The 24,058-nt window shown below is 41.3% G+C and overlaps 1 protein-coding gene across 3 annotated transcripts in view; it reads left to right on the plus strand.

Moving 5' to 3' along the window:
- Positions 1-22,876, plus strand: part of LOC135712732 (NAD kinase-like) — a 113,103-nt gene extending 90,227 nt beyond the window's left edge. For all 3 annotated transcript variants that reach the window (XM_065235773.1, XM_065235770.1, XM_065235772.1), the window contains exons 2-7: positions 5,814-5,897; positions 5,961-6,194; positions 6,263-6,572; positions 6,633-6,890; positions 6,961-7,043; positions 21,754-22,876. In XM_065235773.1, the coding sequence (XP_065091845.1) occupies positions 5,814-5,897; positions 5,961-6,194; positions 6,263-6,572; positions 6,633-6,890; positions 6,961-7,043; positions 21,754-21,964 (1,180 nt within the window). In that variant the 3' untranslated portion in view covers positions 21,965-22,876. The remainder of the gene's footprint in view (positions 1-5,813; positions 5,898-5,960; positions 6,195-6,262; positions 6,573-6,632; positions 6,891-6,960; positions 7,044-21,753) is intronic.
- Positions 22,877-24,058: the final 1,182 nt, after the last annotated feature.

Below are 24,058 nucleotides of genomic sequence, written 5' to 3' on the forward strand. Positions count from 1 at the left end.
CTAGTCTTTCGAAATTCTCCAATGTTATTTCTGATGTGCTCCACGATATATCGACGTCCATTATTTTAGTATGATGATCTTAAGTTCGTTGTTGCGTCTTATAAAACCGTAACACCATTGCGACAAATGGACATTCCCCATCTCCGGGTATTTTCTTAACGAGCATCACTCCATTATCGTATCGCATGTGCTTCATTTTGCTGCTCTCCTTTAATTTTTACTTTGTCGACTCCATGGTAACGGAAAAGACATAGATAGGGGAAATGTATGTAATGTCGGCCTAAGTGTCCCTAATGTGGGCCCATACATAGATTCAGCAATCGACTAAATTTTCAATAGCAACCAAAAATATCCAATAGTACCGTCTCAATGACGCGTTCATCTAGATACAATCGATAAATAGCAGATTTTTAGCGATGGGCCCAATCTTAGATCTATAGGCCAACATTAGAGCCATTTCCCCTATATGTATACATTATTAGCAATGCTGTGAAATAATCACAATGGTATGGCCGTTTAGAGTGGTTCAACGGTTGTGAAATGAGGAAAAATTTAAATATAACACGGTTTAAAGTACTTCAATTCTGAGTTCGCGTTTTGCTAAGCTGTTGACACAAGTAGCTGTGTGTTTTTTTTTTCGGTACGAGTCACGTGATAGTCTGTTTTTCAATAGCAACTCATTGTTGTGGTGCTTGCTCATTGTTTGAAGTTCGTTCGCTTTTGCTGTTACCCTGTTGGGAGCAAACAACTAGTGGAGATGTCGTGGAAGTAAAACTGACGATCAGATTTAGCTTCTCACATGGATCGGGGAAACCATCAATGGAAGACATTGTGAAGTTTGTAAAATCGCTGGATACGGATCCCACTCAGATGATCGCTACATACCGTATAGCGGAGGAAAAACCTATGTTTATCAAGTTAAAATCAGAGGATTCGATACTTTACTGTTTGCTAAACAACAGTGAACAATTAATTTTCCATTATGCCGATGGGAAGTCAGTTGAGCTACGCATGTCACCTGCTGGGGCACCGTTCAGCACGTGAGAGTTTACGACCTACCACCAGAATTCCCGGATAGCGATCTAGCATTGGTACTAGGGAAATACGGTGATGTAAAGCGTGTAGTATGGGATAAATTTCCAGCTACTTTGGGCCTCGATATGCTTACAGATGTGCGAGGTCTTACTTAATCGCTGCATTTCCTTAATCGGAAGGGGAACATATTATACCAAGGGAACAACAATTTTTGCCCAAAGCGGAAGGGTCGAAAGCAGCCAGTACAACAACGAACGGAAGAAGAAAACCAACAACGGAATGAGGAATGGACCAGTACGCAGCGTTGCCAGGTCATTTTCAGAAAAATCTGGACCAAGTAAAATATAAAATCTGGAAAAATCTGGAATGCTCCAAAAAATAATCTTTTTAACATAATGCTATTGAAATCCAAGTGGTATGCCAATCTCCCGTAAAAATAGGTCAGTATGATCATCTGGAATTTATTTAAATTACATGTTTAAATAAATTATATAAAACAAATAACTTGTTAGCATTGCTTTAAAATCATCCAAAAGCTGATAAGTATAGACACGGTGTGCCCAAAAAGTTCAAATAACCATTACGAAGGATTTCAAAAATTGAGTATATGTGGTTAAAAAAACAGGAGAAAATATGGTTAGAATTGTTTTTTAAACTGTAACTTTTTATAAAAGAATGAGTAGCAAAGAATCAAGGAAATTCGTTGGGATGGATTTTTTGAACTAATAGTCGATGTAGTCCTTACTATTTGATGCAGTACCAGAATTAAAAAAAATATAAGTTCTAAATAACTTTAATATTAGTCTGAGGTTCATCAGATTTACAGTTTAATTCATGACATCATACAACACACAACACCCTGAAGTGGGAATTAAAGCCTAACATCGTGGAACTCACACACAGTTTACCTAAACTACGGGTAACTCCATTATTCGCATGACCATTACGAATAATTTTATGCCAAAGAATAATTTTATTATCTTACTAAAATGAAAGTCTGATAGCTTCATTTTTGAAGTCTCAGGATCTTGCAATGATTCTAAATTCTGGAATTTATATTTTTCCTCCGTCCCAGATTATGATTTGTTTTTGTTAGTCTGAATTTACTTGGAACTCTTCACCGGATATCATCGCCTTTTTTTTAGTTCAATTTAAATCATCCTAGAATTTCATCATATTTTCATTTTATATTCCCCTAAAATAATCTTGAAAATATCTAAACTTTTCCAGTAACATTCTAAGAATTCTTAGCATTACCTCTTGTAATCTCTTATAAATCACTCTCCAATTCCACAACTCCCTCAAACTGGTAATAATCCCCAAGAATTGGTTCAATTTTGTGTCCATTTTTCTCTACGAAATTCTTAAAATATTCTTAACAATACAATTTCCTTGGTACACTCTTCAGAATGACCGTCACACTCTTCTCAGACTCATCCGATAATTCCATTTGATCTGCTTTGTAGGTAAGGTCAGAATTGTTTTGAAATCCTTTTCAGTATTACCTAAGTACTCAAGTACTTTGCCAAAATGGTTTTGAATGTCTCCCAGAAATTGTGCTTAAAATTTTAGTAAAATTAATCTCCATAGAAACATTGGACAGAATTCAATTGAAATTACGAACACAGGTCAAGAAAGGAAGGGTGGGAATGTGTTGACGTGACACTCGATTTGATGGAAGCCGAGAACACCTCTGCACTTCCACGAGGAATCACTGGGATATTGGGTAATAGGGTTGGGTTTGCAGCAGCGTTCGTTTTGGTAAACGATAAGCTGAATTAATGTCCTAACGATCATATAACGCGAAAGAGCTTGGGATTGAACTCACGGTCTTCTGCTCGGTAAGCAAAAACGTTTGCCACTACCCGAGCAAAGTCCAGCATCAAAATGACAGCAAGTTGAAATCAAGTTTTGATATCAACATCAAACTGAAATCATAATTTGATGTCAGTTTACGCAATTGACAAATTTGATACCTAATTTTGTTTTCATTTTGCTGTACATTTGCTCTTCAAAAATATTGTTGTTGTGTGGGTTTGTTTTCATTGCCTTAGCATAACATCAAATTGAATATTTGTTTTGTTACCAACAGGTAAAAATGGATATCAAATTTAGTTTTCATTTTGCTCTCACTGATAGCAGAAATAGTTTTCAATGTGATGTCACAGGAAGATTTGTTTGCTCTCAATTTTGATATTTTAACCGTTAAAACGACCAAAACGACAGCAACCTGAGTAATCATTATCAGCGAAATCACAACATCAAATTTAGATTTCAATTTGATCTCAAACTTTGCTCGGGTAGGCAGACGAGCTCCATTTTAATCATCGAGTTGCTGTTATTACCATGTAGTCATGTTAACAAATAAAGCGATTGATGAATCTTGTATGTGAATGGGCTTGAGATTAGACTCATGATGTTCTGCTCAGTAAGCAAAAACGGTTGCTCTAAGGCCACCGAGCCCCTCATATCACATGATACCGTTATTCAAGTTGTTATAACTATTCAAAGCCGGCACCGACGACAACGAAAAGGTTTACAAAATACACGAAAAACAACATACCTTTTTATATGGAAGGACCTGGGACCGCGTTTTTCTGCCTAGTAAGCAAGCCAACCGACGATCTTTCAAATCCTAAAACTAAAAGCTACGAATTTCTCAATACTGCCACATGTTTATCATTCAACAATTGATCACTGATTAGGGTGTCATCATGATTGTAAACATTGTGAAAATGGATTAATACCAAGCGGTGGAAGCTTACGATTTTAAATTGGCTCACTACTTGACTAGCCTATTGGTCTCAAGCAAATCGATTAACGCACCCCATTCTAGTCGAAATTCTGTGTTTGTTTTGATTAGCTATGAAAGTTTGACAGATAAAATGAGGGGTTCGTGGATTTTTCTAAGTTTCGAGGGGTGCATCGATTAGCTTGGGACCGAAGAGAGTACCAGAGCTGAGACAAAAATTTAAGCACGTTTCTTCGGGACCTTCTGGTCTTAGAGTTACCTCTATGTTAATACTGCACAGTAAGTAATGTGAAGTGTACAACAATTGGAAAATTACCCTATGCAGATAAACATTTAAATTAAAGGTTGAACACAAAAATCTTGTTGGGGTTTAAAAATGCGTTTTATTTTTCATAGTTCAATACATTAGTAGGTATTATGTTTATTCTAAGACCATTTTTTCAGTCTTCCTTCTTACCATAGGCCATTGCTCGAACTTCTCTTCGTACACGGCCCATCATCTTTTGCACGAGCCCTGTTCCCACTTGTTGGGTTGCCAAATTCCATTTCCGCTTGAAATCCTTCAGGTCAATTGCACAATTGACCAGTATTCCTCAATTGGCCTCTGTTTCGGAGTATTGGCCGGATTCATCTCCTTGGGAACTACTGTGACGCCATTTTCGCTGTACCACTGTTTGGTGGAATTTGGGTAGTGGCAGCTTGCCAAGTCCAGCCAGAATAGGCAATCCACCTGATGTTGCTCCAGAAAAGGCAGTAGTCTCTTCCGTAGGCACTCCTCCTGGTAAGTTTGCTGGTTCATGGTCCCAGGAGTAACGAAAGTTTCGCTTTTCAGCCCGCAACTGCAGATTGCTTCTTAGACAAGAAACTTTTAGGGGAATCTCGACTTTTTTTTTATTTAACATTCTTCCGAGGCAATATTACGGTCAACCGAGTTCCTGGGCGGATAGACCGAACGTGCTGGATCGAATCGTGACGTGCTTGCTCCAGTGAAGCCATGATGTAAACAAACGGACTTATTCTGACAACCAATGCCTACTGTGATCATATACACTTTTAGTTTGAAAAATTTATCTCAAAAAATGCATTAATGGCAGCGTTTTTATGTGTCCGGAATTTTTCGTGTTCAACCTTTACTATGATTTGTGAACAATATGCCCCAGCGGTATATAACACTCAGAGGGGAAGTAGGACACCACTAAGAAGAATAAACTGTAGTTCTCGCCCTCAAGAATTTTGATTGGCACTTGTCATTCGTACTATCCACTCGATTTTAATTATAAGACCCACCCCAATAGAAAAGTTTGATCCCATTCACCAGCGACCAGCTATATAGCTTCAGTCAGTAGCTCGTTACCTAGCCTTATGTACCGTGCCCGACGCGACGGCATGTTCTCTTCTGGTTGAGGCTCAGCAGAGTGATGCCGATGATGGTGGTTAGTATGAGTTGGTACCAATTAACACAAGATTGCGTGCTCAAAACCAAACCAACCAGGGAAACGCCGGACCGGCTTGCCATTCACATAGATTGGCAGCGTCCGAAACCGATGGGCATCGCATTAAATACTATTAAGTAACATAGGGAAGGACAGAACCGAAGAGATGATGGGAAGTTCGTTAGGAAGCAAGGTAGGAAGGAAGGAAGGAAGGAAGCAAGGAAGCAAAGCGGAGAGGTTATCTGCTCTATACTACCAAGCTACCAAGCAGTCTGGCCTGAAATGGAGTTGGCGAACGCTCACGCTAGACAGCTAGGAGCTTGTTATGCAAGACTTAAGTCGAATGCGATGTGATGATATCGGAAACTGGATGGTCGAGTTTTGTTTCGCATTTTTTTTTTCTTGTTTCTCAACTGATTAGTGTGATAATGGGACTGTTTTCCTGTGTCTTACCTTGTGAAGTATTTTTAAGCTTTTTGTTTATGTTTGGAAATGATACATTGGAAATATTTTCAATTCCATTGTTTTCATTTGCCAATTTGGAAAAACCAGAATTAATGTTACTAAACTGTTTTTCTCTTATCTATTTCCAGGCGAACACGAAGTTTGAACGCGCCCTCACCGTTCCAACAGTTTGGACCATGTGGCCGTATTATGAAAAACTCCGCCATGGTGATGTGAGTGCTAAATACGGGACTCTTCAGGAGCGAAACAAAATAATCAATTCTCACCTATTCCAGGCAAATTCAAGACCCTGCCAGCCAGCGACTGACCTGGTACAAGCCTCCGCTGGCGGTCCTAGTGATAAAGAAGGTTCGTGATTCAAAGGTGCTGCAACCGTTTGTGGAGCTGGTGGAGTGGTTGATCCAGGAGAAGCACATGGTCGTGTGGGTAGAAGCTGCTATCTTGGACGACCCTCTATTGACCGGTGATAAACGATTCACCAAAATTCAGGATAAACTGATAACGTTCAAGTAGGATCATTTTCCTTAAAGTATGACCTGGTGCAATTGTAGCAATTTTCTGTTTCCATCAATTGTAGGGACGGCCGGGATGACCTGACGGACAAGATCGATTTCATTATTTGTCTTGGAGGCGACGGAACGCTGATATACGCGTCGTTGCTATTTCAGAAGTCGGTTCCACCGGTGATGGCTTTCCATCTGGGATCGCTCGGATTCCTCACACCGTTTCAGTTCGATAACTTCCAGGAACAGGTTACCAATGTCCTGGAGGGGCACGCTGCTTTGACGCTGCGCAGCCGATTACGGTGTATTATCGTGCGGAAAGACAAGACGGAACAGGAAATTTCAACGTTCAAATCATCGCAGGATCCCGCAACTAATATTTTAGTAAGCTCGAATGCGATTGAATTAAATCAAACCGCAGTATTAATCAAAGTGCTCTCGTAGGTTCTCAACGAAGTGGTCATCGACCGCGGTCTATCGTCGTACCTGAGCAATATCGATCTGTTCCTGGATGGGAAACACATCACTTCGGTGCAGGGTGATGGTCTGATTGTGTCCACGCCCACTGGAAGTACGGCGTACTCGGCCGCTGCAGGAGCTTCCATGATTCATCCCTCGGTGCCGGCGATCCTGGTGACGCCGATTTGTCCACATTCGCTTAGCTTCCGGCCGATCGTGCTGCCGGCTGGTGTGGAATTGAAGGTGGGTGAATGGTGATTTGCTTCGTGGGTGGTATGTTTTAAATTGTTCTTTTTTTTATATTTACTTTTAGATTGCTCTTTCGCCGGACAGTCGAAATAGCTCGTGGGTTTCGTTTGACGGCAGGAACCGTCAAGAATTGCTCCATGGTGATAGGTATGTATATTTCCGTTGACGGAATAGTTGAAGCAGATTCATTTGGGCACGTATGATATTTGTAGTGGAATGGAATTGATTGAGCAACTATATAACATACGGACAACGGCCAACACCCAGTAGACCCGCTAGAAAAATGTATTTTTACGAAAAATTCCACCAGCTGGAGCAGGAATCGAACCCTTGCTTCGTGGCACTCATAATACGCTTGCACGCTTGGTGATGCCACTAACGGCTCGAGCATTATGCTTACAGAAATGGATAAAATGGTCCATCGAGTCGGATTTTTCGGTGCTGTTCACGAAGAAGTATATGTCACCCATCGTGAATCTTCTGCGCCCTAAACCCAGTTTGCCTCGTCCTGTTATCTATAGTATTCTCACGCGCCACATACTTGTTGTCACACTTGTCGCTACAGATAATCAGGCATAGTGTGGGGGTTGTGAAAATGGCCCTCACCAAACAAAAGGGGCTTAATCAGAGAGTTTTTGATTATCAAATTTATCACGAAATTCCGTTTAATTCATTGGTACAGTTAACTTTCGCTCGTTAAACTAAACCCATAGCCCGCTTAATGAAAGGCTTTCGTTAGTTGGGCTGAGCTGTAAACGCTGGTTTAAGGATACACGGATTGTTTAGTATCATCAAAATCGTTTAGTAACTATCCAAATTGTTCATCCATGAGCCCCTCGAAAAGGAATCAGCTTTGTCAGAAATGACATTTGACTTCGATTTATGTGGGCTACCGCCCTAGCAATACATCCCTCTTTTGGGGCTTTTTGGTTACTTTACGATATAGAATGCTGACGTAAATTTCAGCAAAAATTTTTGTTAACCCATCATAAAATAGATAGTTATATCAAAATATCAAAATATCAAAATGCAAAATTTCCAAGTGCAAGTGTACCTTCAGTTAAAATACAGAGTGTGGCTCTACGGTGCGAAAATTTTAAATTTTGATAGTGAGATTAATAGCACGAAATAATCTTTTTTAAGATGGGTTAACTGAAAATTCAATTGGATTTATCGTGAAAATATAGAATTTTCAAAAAAGACTGAAAAAAGAGCGATCCATCCCTGTACAGCCCAATTAACGGGAGCCCAACTAAAACGTAGCTCACTCAAAGATAGTTCAGCGAGCGAAACTCGACTGTACATACAAAGGGCTTATAGAAGAAAGTCGCGTTCTTCTCCCTTCAGCACAGTACAAAATTAATTTAAGAGTAATAGAATACGTACAGGAAATCTTGTAAATCTTGTGTTTCAAGCTTTCCAAGAGGAGATTACTTAGACAATGTTGAATAGAATTCATCGAGTATACTGAAGCAAAGGATCGATAGAATTCCATAAGGACCACGCTTGTCTCCAACGCCTGGCAACGGCTGAGCGAACTATCCGGAAATGGTCACTGGTTCAGGGGTTTATCCACAGAAAGTTAAACTCTTTAGTCTTGAAAATGACTGATTGGTTGGCTTGTCGTTGGCTTCGGTCAGGAGAAAAAGAAATGAATTCGCGGCGTTAGATTACTTGTATATTGAACGGGTGTGATTCGTATAATGGTTTGATTTGTACTCATGAAGGTAAAGAATTTGACTTTAAATGATCTTTATTTCTTGTATTTGTTTGGTTTACATGTATGAATTATCAAGTGACACATATGCATCTTTTCAACTTTAGTACATTTGAAATTTAAATTATTATTTACAGTTCCTAGTCCTATCAGGCCTGTCTTGCATGACCACCTTGGTGGGATTGGTTTGTTTTGAATTCGAAAAAGGAGACTACTTATAACTACTATTTACAACTACAGCTAACCTATAACTACTGTTTACACCTAATCTGCCTAACATTGCTTATCAAAGCATGTTCTGATGTACTGCATTTCTGCACAAACCTAGTCTTAATGTCATCAATTTTGAAATCTAATTTTGGAACGTTCGCCTCTTGGTGGAGGTCTGAAATTCTTGTGTCATGTCTTGGGACGTTGAAGCATCATCCTAAGCACTCTGTTCTGAGCGTGTTTGAAAGGCAGCCATTCAACGATACCTTAAACGACCTTTGCTGAAGGTAGTTACGGGTAATTTTAACAAGATGCAATGGAAAGTTGAAGTTACAAAGCTTGTATCCAAGCCCATCATGCCAGACATTGTCAAACGCTTTCTCAACGTCTAACAATGCCGTGACTGTGGACTTAGATACAGCTTTGTTACTTCGGATGTTATTCATCACCCGTACTAGCTGGTGATTGGTGGAGTGCCCCTTCCTGAACCCGAACTGTTCCGGTAGAAGAATATTGTGTTGCTCGACAATCTTGAGCAAACGATTGAGAATGAGTTTCTCGAACAATTTGCTCAGCGCTGAAAGGAGACTGATTGGTCTGTAACTTGAAGGCAATGTTGGATCCTTTCCGGGTTTGGGGATTGGCATGATTTTTGCTACCTTCCAGATGCTTGGAAAGTAGTGCAGTTCCAAACATCTGTTGAAGATAGCGGTTAGAAGAGACTGCAGTTTCATGCTGAGTCTCTTCAAGATCAAGTTGAATATACCGTCAAACCCGGGTCCCTTCATGTTCGTGGTGTATTTCAGCGCTGAGCAAATCTGTTGTTTTGTAATCTTATCCGCCGGAGGCACAACACAAGGGGAGGCATCTAGGTTTTGAACGCATTGCGCAACCTGATCATCGAGCGGACTTTGGATATTCGAGCCAAGCAAATGCGATTAAGCGACATGCTCGGCGATTGCATTTGCTTTCTTCTGTGGGGCGATTGGCTTTTGATCGTCATCATTTTCGACTCTGAGAGGTGGAACGGGGTTTGGGATGAGTTTTCAGGACCTTGGCTACCTCGCAGAATGGTCTGGAGCGGTCATTCAGATTCTGGACAACACGCCCGAAACTTTCATTTCGGAGTGAGTCCATTCTGGAAGCAATCTGCCTGTTCAAATCGGCCATTTCACGTTTTTTGCCCAGATCTCCAGTCCTCTGAAACTGGCGTCTACGAACATTTCTCAGGCGAATCAAGAGTTGGGTGTGGGAATCAATGGCAATAAACTTACCCCTCATAGGAACTCGTCGGACGCACACCTCGTCAGCCACGGTTATGGCTTGGTGGAGTCCCTCCAACGCTCGGTCGATGTCCTCTACGGTGTCAAGCGGCGGGTTGTCGATGATGTATTTGTCTACCTCGCGTCCAAGTTGGGCCCAGTTTACGCGGTGGTAGTCCTTGCGCAGGCTTGGAGCAGGGGTCACGTTGTAGCCCAGTTGTGGCTGAACTGGTTGGTGGTAGGAGTTGAGTTCGTCCAAGGCCACTGACTTGGACAAACCGGTATTTGTCAGGAACAGGTCTAGCGTCGATGGGTTGCCCGCCGGTGAGATAAATGTTGGCTCATCCGAAAACCAAACGGAGTACAGCCCATGCTGTGAGTGATCGAACAGCAGACGACCATTCTGGTTTTGCTGGTAGTTAAGCCAGACCTCATGACGAGCGTTTAGATCTCCTCCAACTACGAAGCGGGAACAGGTACGGGTGATAGTGAACAGGTCCTTCTTGAATTTAGCCGCTAGTCCACTACTGGCGGCACACTGTCGAGGGCAGTAGACGGCGATGTACTGGACGTATCCAGTCGACGACTCCATCTCCGCACCAAGGGCCTCGATGACAGAGGTGCAGATATGGGACAGACTGTGGTATTTTATCCCTTTCTTGACGACGATCGCAACACCCCCCCCCCCTGGAGCTGGTGCGATCTAGCCGGATAATGTTGTGGTCAGGCAACCAGAAGCTGTCGCCGGACTTTAGATGGGTTTCGGTTAGAAGGCCCACATCGATGCTGTGCTTGCGGAAGAAGTCGGCAAGCTCAATCTGTTTAGCTCTTACAGAGCAAGCATTCCAGGTGATGATAGTTAGCGGTTTAGACGCCATACTGGATGATGAACTTACTGAGGATTTGTTCGGGCATATTGTGGCACTTACGGAGAGCACCGGTCATGTTGACGAAGATTTCCATCAGCTCATCTGCTGAGAACAGATCGGTGTTGTTGTTTAGCGCGGGTTGTCTCCAGAATCCAGGGGTGGGGGGCAGAATCACCGGAAGATTGTTGAAGGGGTGGGGGGGGGGGGGGGGAGTTGCACCCGCGAATTTGCTTGCCTTTGCTGTGGAGCAGTGTCTTCCGGAACCTTGATGTGCACCACCATAGTTGGCGCATTTTAACGCCCCGGCTCCATCCGCAGGGCAGTCAGAAGTGGCATGTTCGTGAGCGCAGTTGCTGCAGCGTGGCTTGATGTTGCAGTTGCGGGTACCGTGTCCAAAATTGAGGCACCGTTGGCACTGCGTCACGTCACGATGGCCGCCACGGTATGGCGATGAAGGTAAAGTTTGGTGTCGGTACTTTTATACCTACCGACTCGTTCGAGAGTGATCAGGCCGGGAGGATATTCTTGCGTGAAGACGCTGTTTGTGTTTTCCTGCTGTGTGGAGTGTAGAGCGAAATACAATTCTGTGTGGCGTGTGGGTACAATAGATTTTTGCTTGCTTTGTGTCGCTTGTGCGTTGTCCGCGACAGGATTTCTTATGGAAATTGTAGGTTTTTGGCATGTGAAACAGAATTCATAAGATATGAAACTTGAAAAAGTAATATAAAATATAGCAGACCGGAAGCTCCTAGATTATTGACTCCGTGATTTGTTCCCACGTCCATCAATGCTTGGGAAAAAGAATAGGTTAAAGGTGTAATGCCCCACGTATTACGACAATTATTCATAAGTCGTGCTTATGAACTGCATTACTCATGCCTATGGAATTCATAAGTATCTTATGCAATCAAAATTATTCAGGTTCATAAGTTTGATGATGGAATTTTTAAGGATTTTTTTTGGCTCAGTGTATTAGTAGTAGTTTTGAGTCGAATTCTAAGCTAGCTCTGATTAAGATATTCTGAGGAGTTGTGAGAACTATTCTTAAGATCAATTTAAGATAAAAAATAACGAAATTGTGTGGAAAATTCCTAAGGAGTTTTAAGGAGAATTCCAAGTCTGAAGGAACACTGAACGAAATCAACGGAGATCTGAATCTAAGTATAGTTTCAAGATGATTTAGAGAAAAATTCCAAGGGAGCAGAAAAAAAAACAAAAACTTCTAGGTCCTTGTCAAAGAAATCAGAATTTATTTAAATCTCTGAGATGAAATTTAGAGGAAAACACCTTGAGAATGTTGGAAGATTACTTAGGAGACTTCTCATGGAGTTTACAGGAGAATTCCGAGAAGAACTACATGAAAGTTCAGAGCTAAATTCTACGGCAATTCTATTTTAAAAGGTTTTGCAAATTAGGCGAAGTTCTTCAGCAGATCATGACCTTCGAATGGTCGATAGTTAAGTTCAGAATCCTCTCACTTTGCGGCGCTAGTCTGCATATGAACTTCTAGTATATGCTCTATCTCGAGAGTCTGTTCATATAGAATGCTGTTGTCGTCAGTTGTTCTGGTCAAATATCCTTCGAAGTAAGTATTTCCAGAATCAGGGTAACGTCTAGAGACCGGAAATTGATGACCGACGCCATTTTGGTGTCTAATTCAAAATCTGTCTGTTACATATTCAAAATTGATGTTTAAAGAATACATAGGTGCAATAGTTCCAATGTAGTAGTGGTTGAATATCGTAGAAAATTAGAAAAGATTTTCAAAAAGCATGCTGGCAAAATTGGATCATTGCTGTACATCGAAGCATGAATAATGAAATCAAAAATGCAGCTCGTGATACTTTATTTTGTTCTATTTTTTTTTTAATTTCAATACTGTCTTTTCATTTACGTGTCCCCTCCCTTTCTCTTATTATGGCGTATGAACTCCTTTTTTTCAAATCGTCAGTTTGATCTAGACGAAGATCTACAGAGCTCCATCTGTTCAAGATTTTAAATTACTTCTATCAGATGCAGCCTCACTGCGTCCTAGCAAGAAGTACGGTCGACTTAGTTCGCGCTCCGCTATTTTGGAAGTTTTCTCGCTATTCGCTTGATTTAAATTATCAGTTTTTTCTCGCTTAGAGTTCCCAGCTAAATAATTAACTAAAAGTGAGTTTTTTTCTGAGAAGAAAGTGTGTTTTCGGCATCATCGGAAGGAAAATAGTTTTTGCGATTGCCAATTCGCCAACCATTTTGCGCACCATCGGTGCGTGGTAACGCATACCTGCACACGGATCATCGTCATCGAGTGTCAGCATCTGCCTCCGCATTTACACCGCTCATCTATCATCGTGTGTTCAACTGAGTGCCGACCCTCACATAAGCACACACCAACGAAGACCGCCCGCACACGCGGATCGAAGATCATCCACGCTGCGCGTCGCTCCGCTGCTGCTGTTTAAACGCTCGGTGGTAGTAGTATAGGATTATCAGATAAGTTTTTATTCTTGTTTCTCTCTTTCGCCCACCAGTTAAATTTTAAGTTTGTGTTCTGTGTTTGTAGTTTTTTTTTGTGTATTGTGTCCGAGTGATTATCGTTTCAGTGGTAGAGCGTTTTTCGCTCCCACTAGTACGGCAAAATGGACATTTTGTCGCAAGACGAAATGGACGTTTTGTCAGAAGATGACACCACTTTGCCACGCGATGGCAAGAAGGGTCGAAAACGTACATCATCTCAGAAGAAAGATGATGTCATCCCTGATTCATCGTCTCAGTCTGGCAAAGGACAGGCTCAGATAAACCCCCGATCGCGAGCCTATCCAGATGACTCGACTGGCCCATGGGTTGTCTACTTTCAGCCCAGAAACAAACCTTTGAATGTAATGCAAATTACTAATGATCTGACGAAGCGATACTCGGCCGTGACTGAAATCACGAAGGTTAGGCACAATAAACTTCGTGTCTCCGTCTCTAACCTTAAGCAGGCTAACGAGATTGCTGCCTCCCAGCTCTTCACGCTCGAGTACAGAGTTTACATCCCAGCTCGTGATGTGGAGATCGAAGGTGTGGTCACCGAAGCGAGTCTGACCCCCGAGATCTTGGAGAAGCAGGCGGTTGGCCGTTTCAAGAACCGTTTGCTTCCCCCGGTGAAGATACTGGATGTCCAAAAACTGGGCTCAGTATCTGTCAGCGAGGGTAAAAAGAGTTTTACCCCCACAGACTCGTTCCGTGTGACCTTTTCTGGTTCAGCCCTTCCTCACTACATCGAGCTGGGAAAACTTCGACTACCTGTGCGTTTGTTCGTTCCCCGGGTCATGAACTGCCAAAACTGTAAGCAGTTGGGACATACGGCCTCCCACTGTGGCAGCAAGGCACGCTGTTCCAAATGCGGGGAGAAGCACGAGGATGGCGCCTGCACAGTCACTGCACCAAAATGCGTGTACTGTAAGGGAACTCCTCATGGTCTCTCGTCATGCCCGGTGTACAAACAACGCGGGGAGAAATTACAATCTATTTATTTATTTATTTCTATTTATTTATTTATTTCGTCAACCAACGTAGACTAGTACAATTAATACGGTTTTGTTTTCTTAAATATATATTTATATAAAAAAGTAGTGTCAGCTTTCTTGTCTTTTCTTTTATGAGTTGTTATTTCTTATGGAATAAAAATATTGCTTTAGTTTATGCCGAGACATTGTAAAGTCAATGGTTTCGCAGTGTTTATTGTAAGAGGCCATGATGCGGTTTAATGGCCCATATTTTGCATAATTTGTGCGATGATGTTTTATGGCAAATAAATTTCGATTTCGGAGTTGCCGAGTGGGTGCATGGAAATTTAATTTTGATAAAAGTTCTGTTGAGTCAATTCGCTGCGAAACGATATCATTTACAAATGAAACCATTGCATATTCACGACGCTCTTTTAATGTTTGTATGTTTATAAGCATGCAGCGTGCTTCATATGATGGAAGAGGAAATGAAGTCCAACCTAATTTACGAAGAGCGTATAATAGAAATTGTTTTTGTACTGATTCTAATCTTTCTTCGTGCGTGATTGAAAATGGAGACCATACAATACTGCAATATTCCAGTATTGACCTCACATAGGCAATATATAGTGTTTTAATTGTGTAAGGGTCCTGAAAGTTATAGCAAAAGCGCTTGATAAAGCCTAGCATTTTATTTGCCCTGTGAATAATTGTATTGTAATGGTCTATGAAAGTTAGCTTAGAGTCTAAGATAATTCCTAAATCCCTAACTCTTTCACATTTGTCTACAGTTTGATTTCCTAATGCAATTGAAATATTTGAAGTTGTTCTTTTTCTACTAAATGATATTAAGTTACATTTTTTTACATTCAATTCTAGTAGACTTTTTTTGCACCATATGTAGAATATGTGTATTTCATTCCGGAATATATTGATGTCTTCTTCATTTCTTATTTCCAAAAAGAGCTTCATGTCGTCGGCATAAATAAGTAATTTAAGTTTTTTGAGAATGTAAGATATGTCGTTTACGTATAGAATAAAAAGGAGAGGTCCCAAATGACCTCACAGTAAATTACAACGCTCACTCAAGGAACGTTCCCGGCAGTCTTTTGCGGAAATGCTTAAGACGGCCACGCCATCGACCAACGACAAAAATCCATTCTCTCTTTTGTCAGATGACGAGACTGACTCTGACTTGGCTGAGGAGGGAACTTCTTTCTGTTTTTCAGCACGGAAACGAAAACGCATCCGTTCGCGGAAAGTTGAGAATGAAGAACCCCAAATCAGCTTGCCCAAATCAAGGAGTGGTGGAAAAAAGGAAGTTTCTACTCCTCCTGGATTCAGAAGAACTGACTATATCCAGGATTTTCCACCTCTCCCGGGGACATCCAAAACCCCTGATGTCCCATTTTTAAGAACAGAAGCCCCTTCATCATCTGGGTTGTTCTCATTTGATAAAATTGTGGACGATATCCTCAAGTACCTGAATATTTCTGATCCTCTCAAAAGCATTGTTCTGGCAATGCTTCCTACTGTGAAGACCCTCTTGAAGCAATTGACATTGAAGTGGCCCCTCCTTGCAGCAATCATTTCCTTCGATGGATAACGAGGTCGGGGATTTGATCACTATTCTACAGTAGAATTGTCGAAGTCTTATTCCTAAATTAGACTCTTTTAAGTTTTTAGTTCACAATAATGATTGTGATGTATTTGCTCTTTGTGAAACTTGGCTCTCTTCAGATATTGATCTTCCTTTTTATGATTTTAACATTATTCGACTGGATCGTGAGGATTCGCGTGGAGGAGGGGTACTTTTGGGGATTAAAAAGTGCCATTCCTTCTATAGAGTGAATCTTCCACAATTTACAGGTATTGAAGTTGTCGCATGTCAGGCTATTATTAAAGGTAAGAGCCTTTGTATTGCTTCTGTTTATATTCCTCCTAGAGCCGTTGTGAATCGAAAACAACTTTCAGATATATGTTCAGTACTTCCTGCTCCACGGTTGATTATGGGAGATTTTAATTCCCACGGTACAGGCTGGGGGGAACTGTATGATGACAACCGTTCTACTATGATATATGATCTCTGTGACAACTTCAATATGACAATTCTTAACAATGGAGAAGTAACACGTTTGGCTGGTCCATCCTCAAATGGAAGTAAATTAGGCCTCACACTTTGCTCTAACTCATTATCGTTGGATTGCACGTGGAATGTGATCCAAGATCCCCACGGTAGTGATCACTTGCCGATCAAAATTTCGATTGCCAGTGGGTTCAATCCGTCGGAATCCGTTAACGTCGCGTACGACCTCACCCGTAATATCGATTGGACAACGTTCAAGACCGCGATAGAGGAAGCCGTGTCGTCGGTAGAAGGGCTTCCACCGTTGGAGGAATATAACTTCCTCTCCAATCTGATCTTGGACAGCGCGCTTCGAGCTCAAACTCGGCCGGTTCCTGGAACGTCTTTGCGTAGGAAACCTCCTTCCCCTTGGTGGGACCACCAATGCACTGAGGTTTATCGTAAAAAGTCCGACGCGTTTAAGCTTTTCCGGAAACGTGGAACACCCGTGTATTTCAAAGCGTACTTGGCTCTTGAACGCGAACTCAAGAGCCTCATCAAAGCCAAGAAACGCGGATACTGGCGGCAATTCGTGGACGGATTATCGCGTGAAACGTCGATGAATACGCTTTGGAACGCGGCGCGAAGGATGCGTAACCGGTCTTCGAACAACGAGAGCGAGGAGTACTCAGATCGTTGGATTCTCAAGTTCGCGCGAAAAGTATGTCCTGATTCCGTGCCGGCACGGATGATTCCTCGCGAAACGACGAATTCGGTAGACGAGATCAGCCAGCCTTTTTCAATGCTGGAGCTCTCACTCGCGCTCCTTTCATGTGGCAATTCGGCTCCGGGGGCTGATAGAATCAAGTTCAATTTGTTGAAGAACCTCCCAGACGTCGCTAAGAGGCGCATGTTGAACTTGTTTTGTCAGCTCCTAGAGCTCAGTATTGTTCCGGATGATTGGAGGCAAGTGAGAGTTATAGCCATTAAAAAGCCTGGAAAACCCGCTTCAGATCATAACTCGTATCGTCCCATCGCGATGTTATCGTGCATTCGAAAATTGTTGGAGAAAATGATCCTTTTTCGCCTCGACAAATGGGTTGAGACGAACCACCTACTCTCAGATACTCAATTTGGTTACCGTAGGGGCAAGGGAACGAACGACTGTCTCGCGTTGCTTTCCACAGAAATTCAGTTGGCTTTTGCTAAAAAAGAGCAAATGGCTTCTGTGTTCTTGGATATTAAGGGGGCTTTTGATTCAGTATCGGTTGAAGTCCTTTCAGACAAACTCCACGCTTGTGGCCTTTCTCCATTAATTAATAACTTTTTGTACAATTTGCTGTCAGAGAAACATATGAGTTTTTCTCATGGAAACTCTACAGCTTCTCGATTTAGTTACATGGGTCTCCCCCAGGGCTCATGTTTAAGCCCCCTTTTGTATAATTTCTACGTCAGAGAAATTGATAATTGTCTAAGTGACAACTGCACGCTGAGACAACTTGCAGATGACGGAGTAGTGTCTATGAAAGGGCCCAGAGAGGCTGACCTGCAAGGACCCTTACAGGATACCCTAGACAATTTGTCTACTTGGGCTATTCAGCTAGGTATCGAATTCTCCACGGAGAAAACTGAGTTGGTTGTTTTTTCTAGGAAGCATAGCCCAGCACAACCGAAGCTTCAACTTTTGGGTAGGCCGATCACTCATTCCATGTCTTTCAAATATCTTGGGGTCTGGTTCGATTCCAAATGCACCTGGAGATCCCACATTGAGTATCTGAGACGAAAATGCCAACAAAGGATCAATTTTCTTCGAACAATTACCGGAACGTGGTGGGGAGCCCATCCACAAGATCTTCTGACGTTGTACCGGACAACGATTTTATCGGTTTTAGAGTACGGTAGTTTTTGCTTCCAGTCGGCAGCTAAAACGCACATCATCAAGCTGGAACGGATCCAGTATCGTTGTCTTCGTATCGCGTTAGGATGCATGCACTCGACTCATACTATGAGTCTTGAAGTGCTGGCGGGCATGTTGCCACTCTCTGATCGGTTTTCGGAATTATCCCTCAGGCTCCTCACCCGTTGTGAAATTATGAACCCACTGGTGATTGCAAACTTTGAGAAGCTTTTTGAGCTAAACCCTCAAACTCATTTTATGTCATTGTACTACGTGTACATAACACTGGATGTCAGCCCTTCACAGCATAATCCTCATCGTGTATGCTTCTCCGACTTCGGCAATTCAGTTAGTTTTGATTTATCCATGACGCGGGAGATTCGTGGGATCCCAGAACATCATCGTTCTATGATTGTTCCGTCAATTTACGCTGCAAAGTTTGGCCAAGTTGATTCCGCAAGATCGTTCTTCACAGATGGATCACTAATAGAGTCGTCCGCTGGTTTTGGTATTTTTAACGAATTTCATAGCGCCTCTCGAATGCTTCAAGCTCCTTGTTCCGTATATGTTGCTGAGCTGGCGGCAATATACTATACGCTAGAAACGATCGCCTCACTTCCACCAGATCACTATTTTATTTTTACGGATAGTCTCAGTTCTGTCGAGGCTATTCGCTCCATGAGGCCGGTAAAGCACTCCTCGTATTTTCTCATGAAAATACGAGAGCTTTTAAGTGCTTTATCTTTAAGATCTTTTGTCATCACCTTTGCATGGGTCCCATCTCATTGCTCGATTCCGGGCAATGAGATGGCGGACTCACTTGCTAAGGTGGGCGCTATGGAAGGCGATATTTACGATCGACAAATCGCCTACGATGAATTTTTCTTCATTTATCGTCAACAGTCACTCGTCAGCTGGCAGAATAAGTGGAGTGAAGGGAGTTTGGGACGATGGCTATATTCGATCATCCCTAAGGTGTCGAAGAGTCCTTGGTTCAAGGATGTGGGATGTGGGTCGAGACTTCATTCGTATGATGTCTCGCCTCATGTCCAATCACTATTCGTTAAACGCTCACTTGTTCCGTGTTGGGCTGAAGGACAGCAATCTCTGTGAATGTGGACAAGGTTACCAGGACGCAGATCACATTATTTGGTCTTGTGCTGAGCATCGCGGAGTCAGATCTGAACTGTACGATTCCCTTCGGGCTCGAGGTAGACAACCTAATGTTCCAGTTCGGGATATTTTGGCTAGACGCGATCTGGAGTTTATGAAACTCATATATGTTTACTTTAAGAATATTAACATTAGATTGTAAGTTTTATTAACCTTGTGTTTAGTTTGTATTTTGTACGTGTTGGGTTTTTTTTTATGTTTGTTTTCAAGATGAATAGAAATTAGTTCATGTTTTAGGATTAATTAAATATTTGTATCGTAAACCACATTTCAAACCTCCCTCTCCTTTTTCCCATCCAAAAAAATTGTAAATCTCCACTAACCACGAGACAACCGCGAGTATCCGGTCCAGCTCCTTTAACATTAAATATAAGACATAAATAATGTATAATGAAAATGATAACTCGGCTCTGTAAAGTTTATTCGATTGAGCCTGTACAAATAAAATAATTAATAAAAAAAAAAAAAAAAGATGCAGCCTATTTGCTAGGTACTTCTTAAGCGTCTTCTCGAATGACTCCCCATCGTAAGCAGAAATTGAGCGAACCGTCCGTGATGTGTCAACCGACGTCGTAAACATGGATGTTGTTGCCGTAGATGTATGGTTCTCTCTGTGATGAGTAAAACCAAATGATAATTTTCACCAGGTCCGAGTGTTATTCCATCTGCTGTCCTAAAAAAATTCTCCGATATCTTAGCTGCTCTTTGCTCTTCAACCTGCTCTTGCTCTTCAACCTGTCACTTCGTCAACAGAAATTTCCCGCACTATGGAAACGCTCTACTATGTTCCCTGTTTTCAAGAAAGGAGACAAACGCAATGTGGAAAACTACATTGGGATTACCTCGCTTGAGGTTGAATCTAAGTTGTTTGAGTTCGCTGATAAATGAGAAATTGTTTGCTTCCTGCAAGCATTACATAAGTTGATATCAACATGGTTTCTTTCCTGGCCGCTCCGTGAAAACTAATCTCGTCAGCTTTACGTCATTCTGTATGGAAAAAGTAAGCGAGAAACTTCAAGTGGATGCCATCTACACTAATCTTAAAGCAGCGTTTGATAGAGTTGTGCACGACGTTCTGCTATCAAAGCTTGAAAAAGTTGAATGTTCTGTTTCCTTCTGCAGCCGGCTTAGATCGTACCTCGTGCAACGTGCAAAGTGTTTTTTGCCGACGACTTGAAGATTCACCTAGTCGTTCGAGGCTATGCCTACTGTTTAGAACTACAAAACCTTCTTGAAATCTTTAATGATTGGTATGAACGTGATTTTATGGTCCTGCGCGTCTCAAAGTGCTGCGTAATTAGATTCCGTCGAACTAGGGCTGAGAAGCTCACATACACTCGGCACTTCTCAACCACGATCGACAAAGCTAGGCGTCAGCTTGGATTCATGTTCAAGATCTCTAAGGAATGTCGTGATTCTCTGTGTTTTAAAGCCCTTTACTGGAATTCGCGTGTGTTGTCTGGAATGGTGTGTTCGATTCGAAGCTGATCAACGCAAATTCGTCAGATACGCACTGCGCTATCTTCCATGGAGTGACCCGCTGAATTTGTCACCGTTTGCTGACCGCTGTCGTTTACTGGGTTTGGATACTCTTGCTAAGCGACGAAACATATCGCAGGTCGTTTTCGTTGCTAAAGTTCTGCTCGTAGAATATGATGTTCCTGAGTTACTGGCCAAAAATAATCTGTATGCTCCTGCCCGAACACTCCGTCCGAGAACCTTGCTACATGAAGTAGTACGCAACCAACTATGCTGCAAACAGTTCCTTTTTCGCCATGATTCATCAATTCAACGAAGCCTCTGACCTATTTGACTTTGACATCAATGGCTCCAGGTTTCGTCATCGTTTGCTGTCGGCCAATTTTTCAATTTTTAATGAGTGACTACATTTAGATTTAAGTGTTTCATTGAAACTATCAAGTCAGATGGACTATAATAATAATAATAATAATAATAATAATAATAATAATAATAATAAATAATAAATAAAGCGAATCAATAGTGTTCAGACAAAGTTAGCAGCATAAGATTCACACATGAAATAGATATATTTCACAATAAATGTGAAATGAAGTGTGACACACATGAAAAGAAAAAATAGTTTTAAGCTTGTTTTCATATGGTCAGATGAATAAAATTTAATAATAATAATTTCTAATTTATCAAATTTCTTTTATTCCTTTTCCAGTCTCCACGTGACGACCTCGATCTACCCGGTGCCAAGTATATGCGCCCAGGACCAAATCGCCGATTGGTTCGATTCGCTGGCCGAGTGCCTGCACTGGAACGTCCGCAAGCGACAAAAATGCTTGGACGAATTGTCCGACCTGACCGGTTCCGGAACGGAGGACAGCGCTATCGAGGAGATCGAACGCGGAATGGAGAACCTGGAGAGTTAGAAACCATCTCAGTGAGTGCCGGACCCCTTTTTTATGGTTCGCGCTCGTCGTGTCGGATGCTGGGCATAGATGGAACCCGCCACTACAACTGCAACTTACTGTGTACTATCGAATTGTGTTCTGTGAGAGTAACGTGTGGCACAAAATCATCGGTTCACGCCTTTTTTCGTTCTTCTTTGATGCCCACCTGTTTATGAGTTACCACAATTTTATTTTACGTTTTCTGGGAATCAAGTGACAAACCAGGGACTGCTTTCACGATAAAAAAAATAAATAAATGCTAGGTAAAGACTGTGAAGATTATGAGCAAGCGAGGGATGAGGTTAAGGATAGGCTTTTCGTATTTCAAATACAAAACAATAATCGGATGATCGTACTGTGTAGAAGCGTTCAGTTGGTCTTTTTCTGTGCATGTTAGCGAACTGAGTAGAGGTCAGGATGGATAGGATCTGGGAAGGTTCTACACCTATGAGGAAGGTCAACGAACGAGGAGTTGAGGAAGCTATTGCTAGTGATCTGTTCATTCCGAATTGGAGCCAAGTGCAGTGATTGTTCTAGGGAGAATCGTCTGACGAATATTTAATGAACTGTTCATGTTCAAGTTTGACTTAGAAAAAAAGAAAACAAAAAGGATATTAATTTAATGGAAAGACACACACACACACAGACAGAAGTGAGTTGAAGGTAAAAGAGTAAGACATGCTTGGCGTGAGTGTGAAATCGGAAAATCATAGGTGGTTAAAATGCATCTTTTTGTATTCTAGATGTAGGTTTTTACGTTAATATTTCATAAAAGTAAAACAATCCATACGTGAACATGAAGCTAAAGCCGCATGGATGGTAATGATATAATGAAAACAGGCAAATCAAAAACAATTGTTGAATTAGCTCCTAGAAAAGTTGATCTTTTTATTTTTTTTTACCGTGTATTTAATAAAAAAACGAAGAAAAAAAAAAGCGTTTGCCAAGCTCACGAAACTAAGAATTTCTTTTTTATCACAAGCCTTTAAACAAATAAAAAGTAAAGCACATCTTCTGTCATATTGCACGTCAAAATCAGATGAAAATCAATGAATTTAAATGTTATAAATTGCTTGGTTTGCAGAGTATGGGAACTAGGAGTAAGAAGGTCATCCTAACGATAGTCCGTTGATTATGCGATCCAGTGAATATTCATGGGAGTTTGTACATCGATTTGTAAGTTTTTACATTGTCTTCATGTTTCGTCATTCATCATTGAAATTAAAATTAAACCCCAACAGAAAATATTCAAGATTTTTTATTAATATTATTAATATTATATTAATTATTAAACATAATTTTTTGTATTTATCTTTTTTTTTTACTTTAACGAAGTCTTAAAGTTTTGAAGAGAACTTTCTAGAAGACTTCCTTAGAATACCATGCATAGATTCATGCTGAGTTAACATTAACCCGTAAAGTACCAGGACGAACGAATTTTTTTCAACAAACTAGTTCTCAGCAATGCCTCATTCGATTTTCATAAACTTGGATTTTTATTCAAGGGGAATAGTTGAACTAACTTCGTATGTACCACCCCCTTATAACCCTCCTCATTGATGGGAGTTGTACATATGTCTGTGTTTTTGTACCTTTTTAACCAGTTTGACCAAATGTTTTAAATATTCACGCGAATCGGTTGTCTGGTGCAGCAAATGATATCAGATAGATGAAATATGATTAGTAAGTCTTAATTTAGATATTTCCATATCGTATGGCTACGATATTATCGGTTCCGGGAGTTCCGGAGATCGGTTCTGTATGACATAGTAATATCTCAGGCAAAAGTATCTTGTAGCATGTCAAATCATGTCAAATAGGTAGAATCAAGTGAATGAAGATGATTTGAGATGATTTTGGCTAGTTTGGCATCGGTCCCAGAACGCGGATCTGTTCGACACGATTGAAGTGCATCCTCTTGGATGTAATATTAAAATTTATGTTTTGCTGTGTATAAATAGTGATGCCTTTCAATGACAGTCGGATCCTTGCGATAAATGCAAGAATGACAACTGTAAAAAAACCGAATACTTCATCATCTCTCAATAGTGATGGAGTAATAGGACATGCACG

This window comes from Ochlerotatus camptorhynchus, unplaced genomic scaffold, assembly GCF_037179485.1.
Source record: "Ochlerotatus camptorhynchus isolate MF236.1 unplaced genomic scaffold, CSIRO-AGI_Acam_v1.1 ptg000503l, whole genome shotgun sequence".
NCBI lineage: Eukaryota > Metazoa > Arthropoda > Insecta > Diptera > Culicidae > Ochlerotatus > Ochlerotatus camptorhynchus.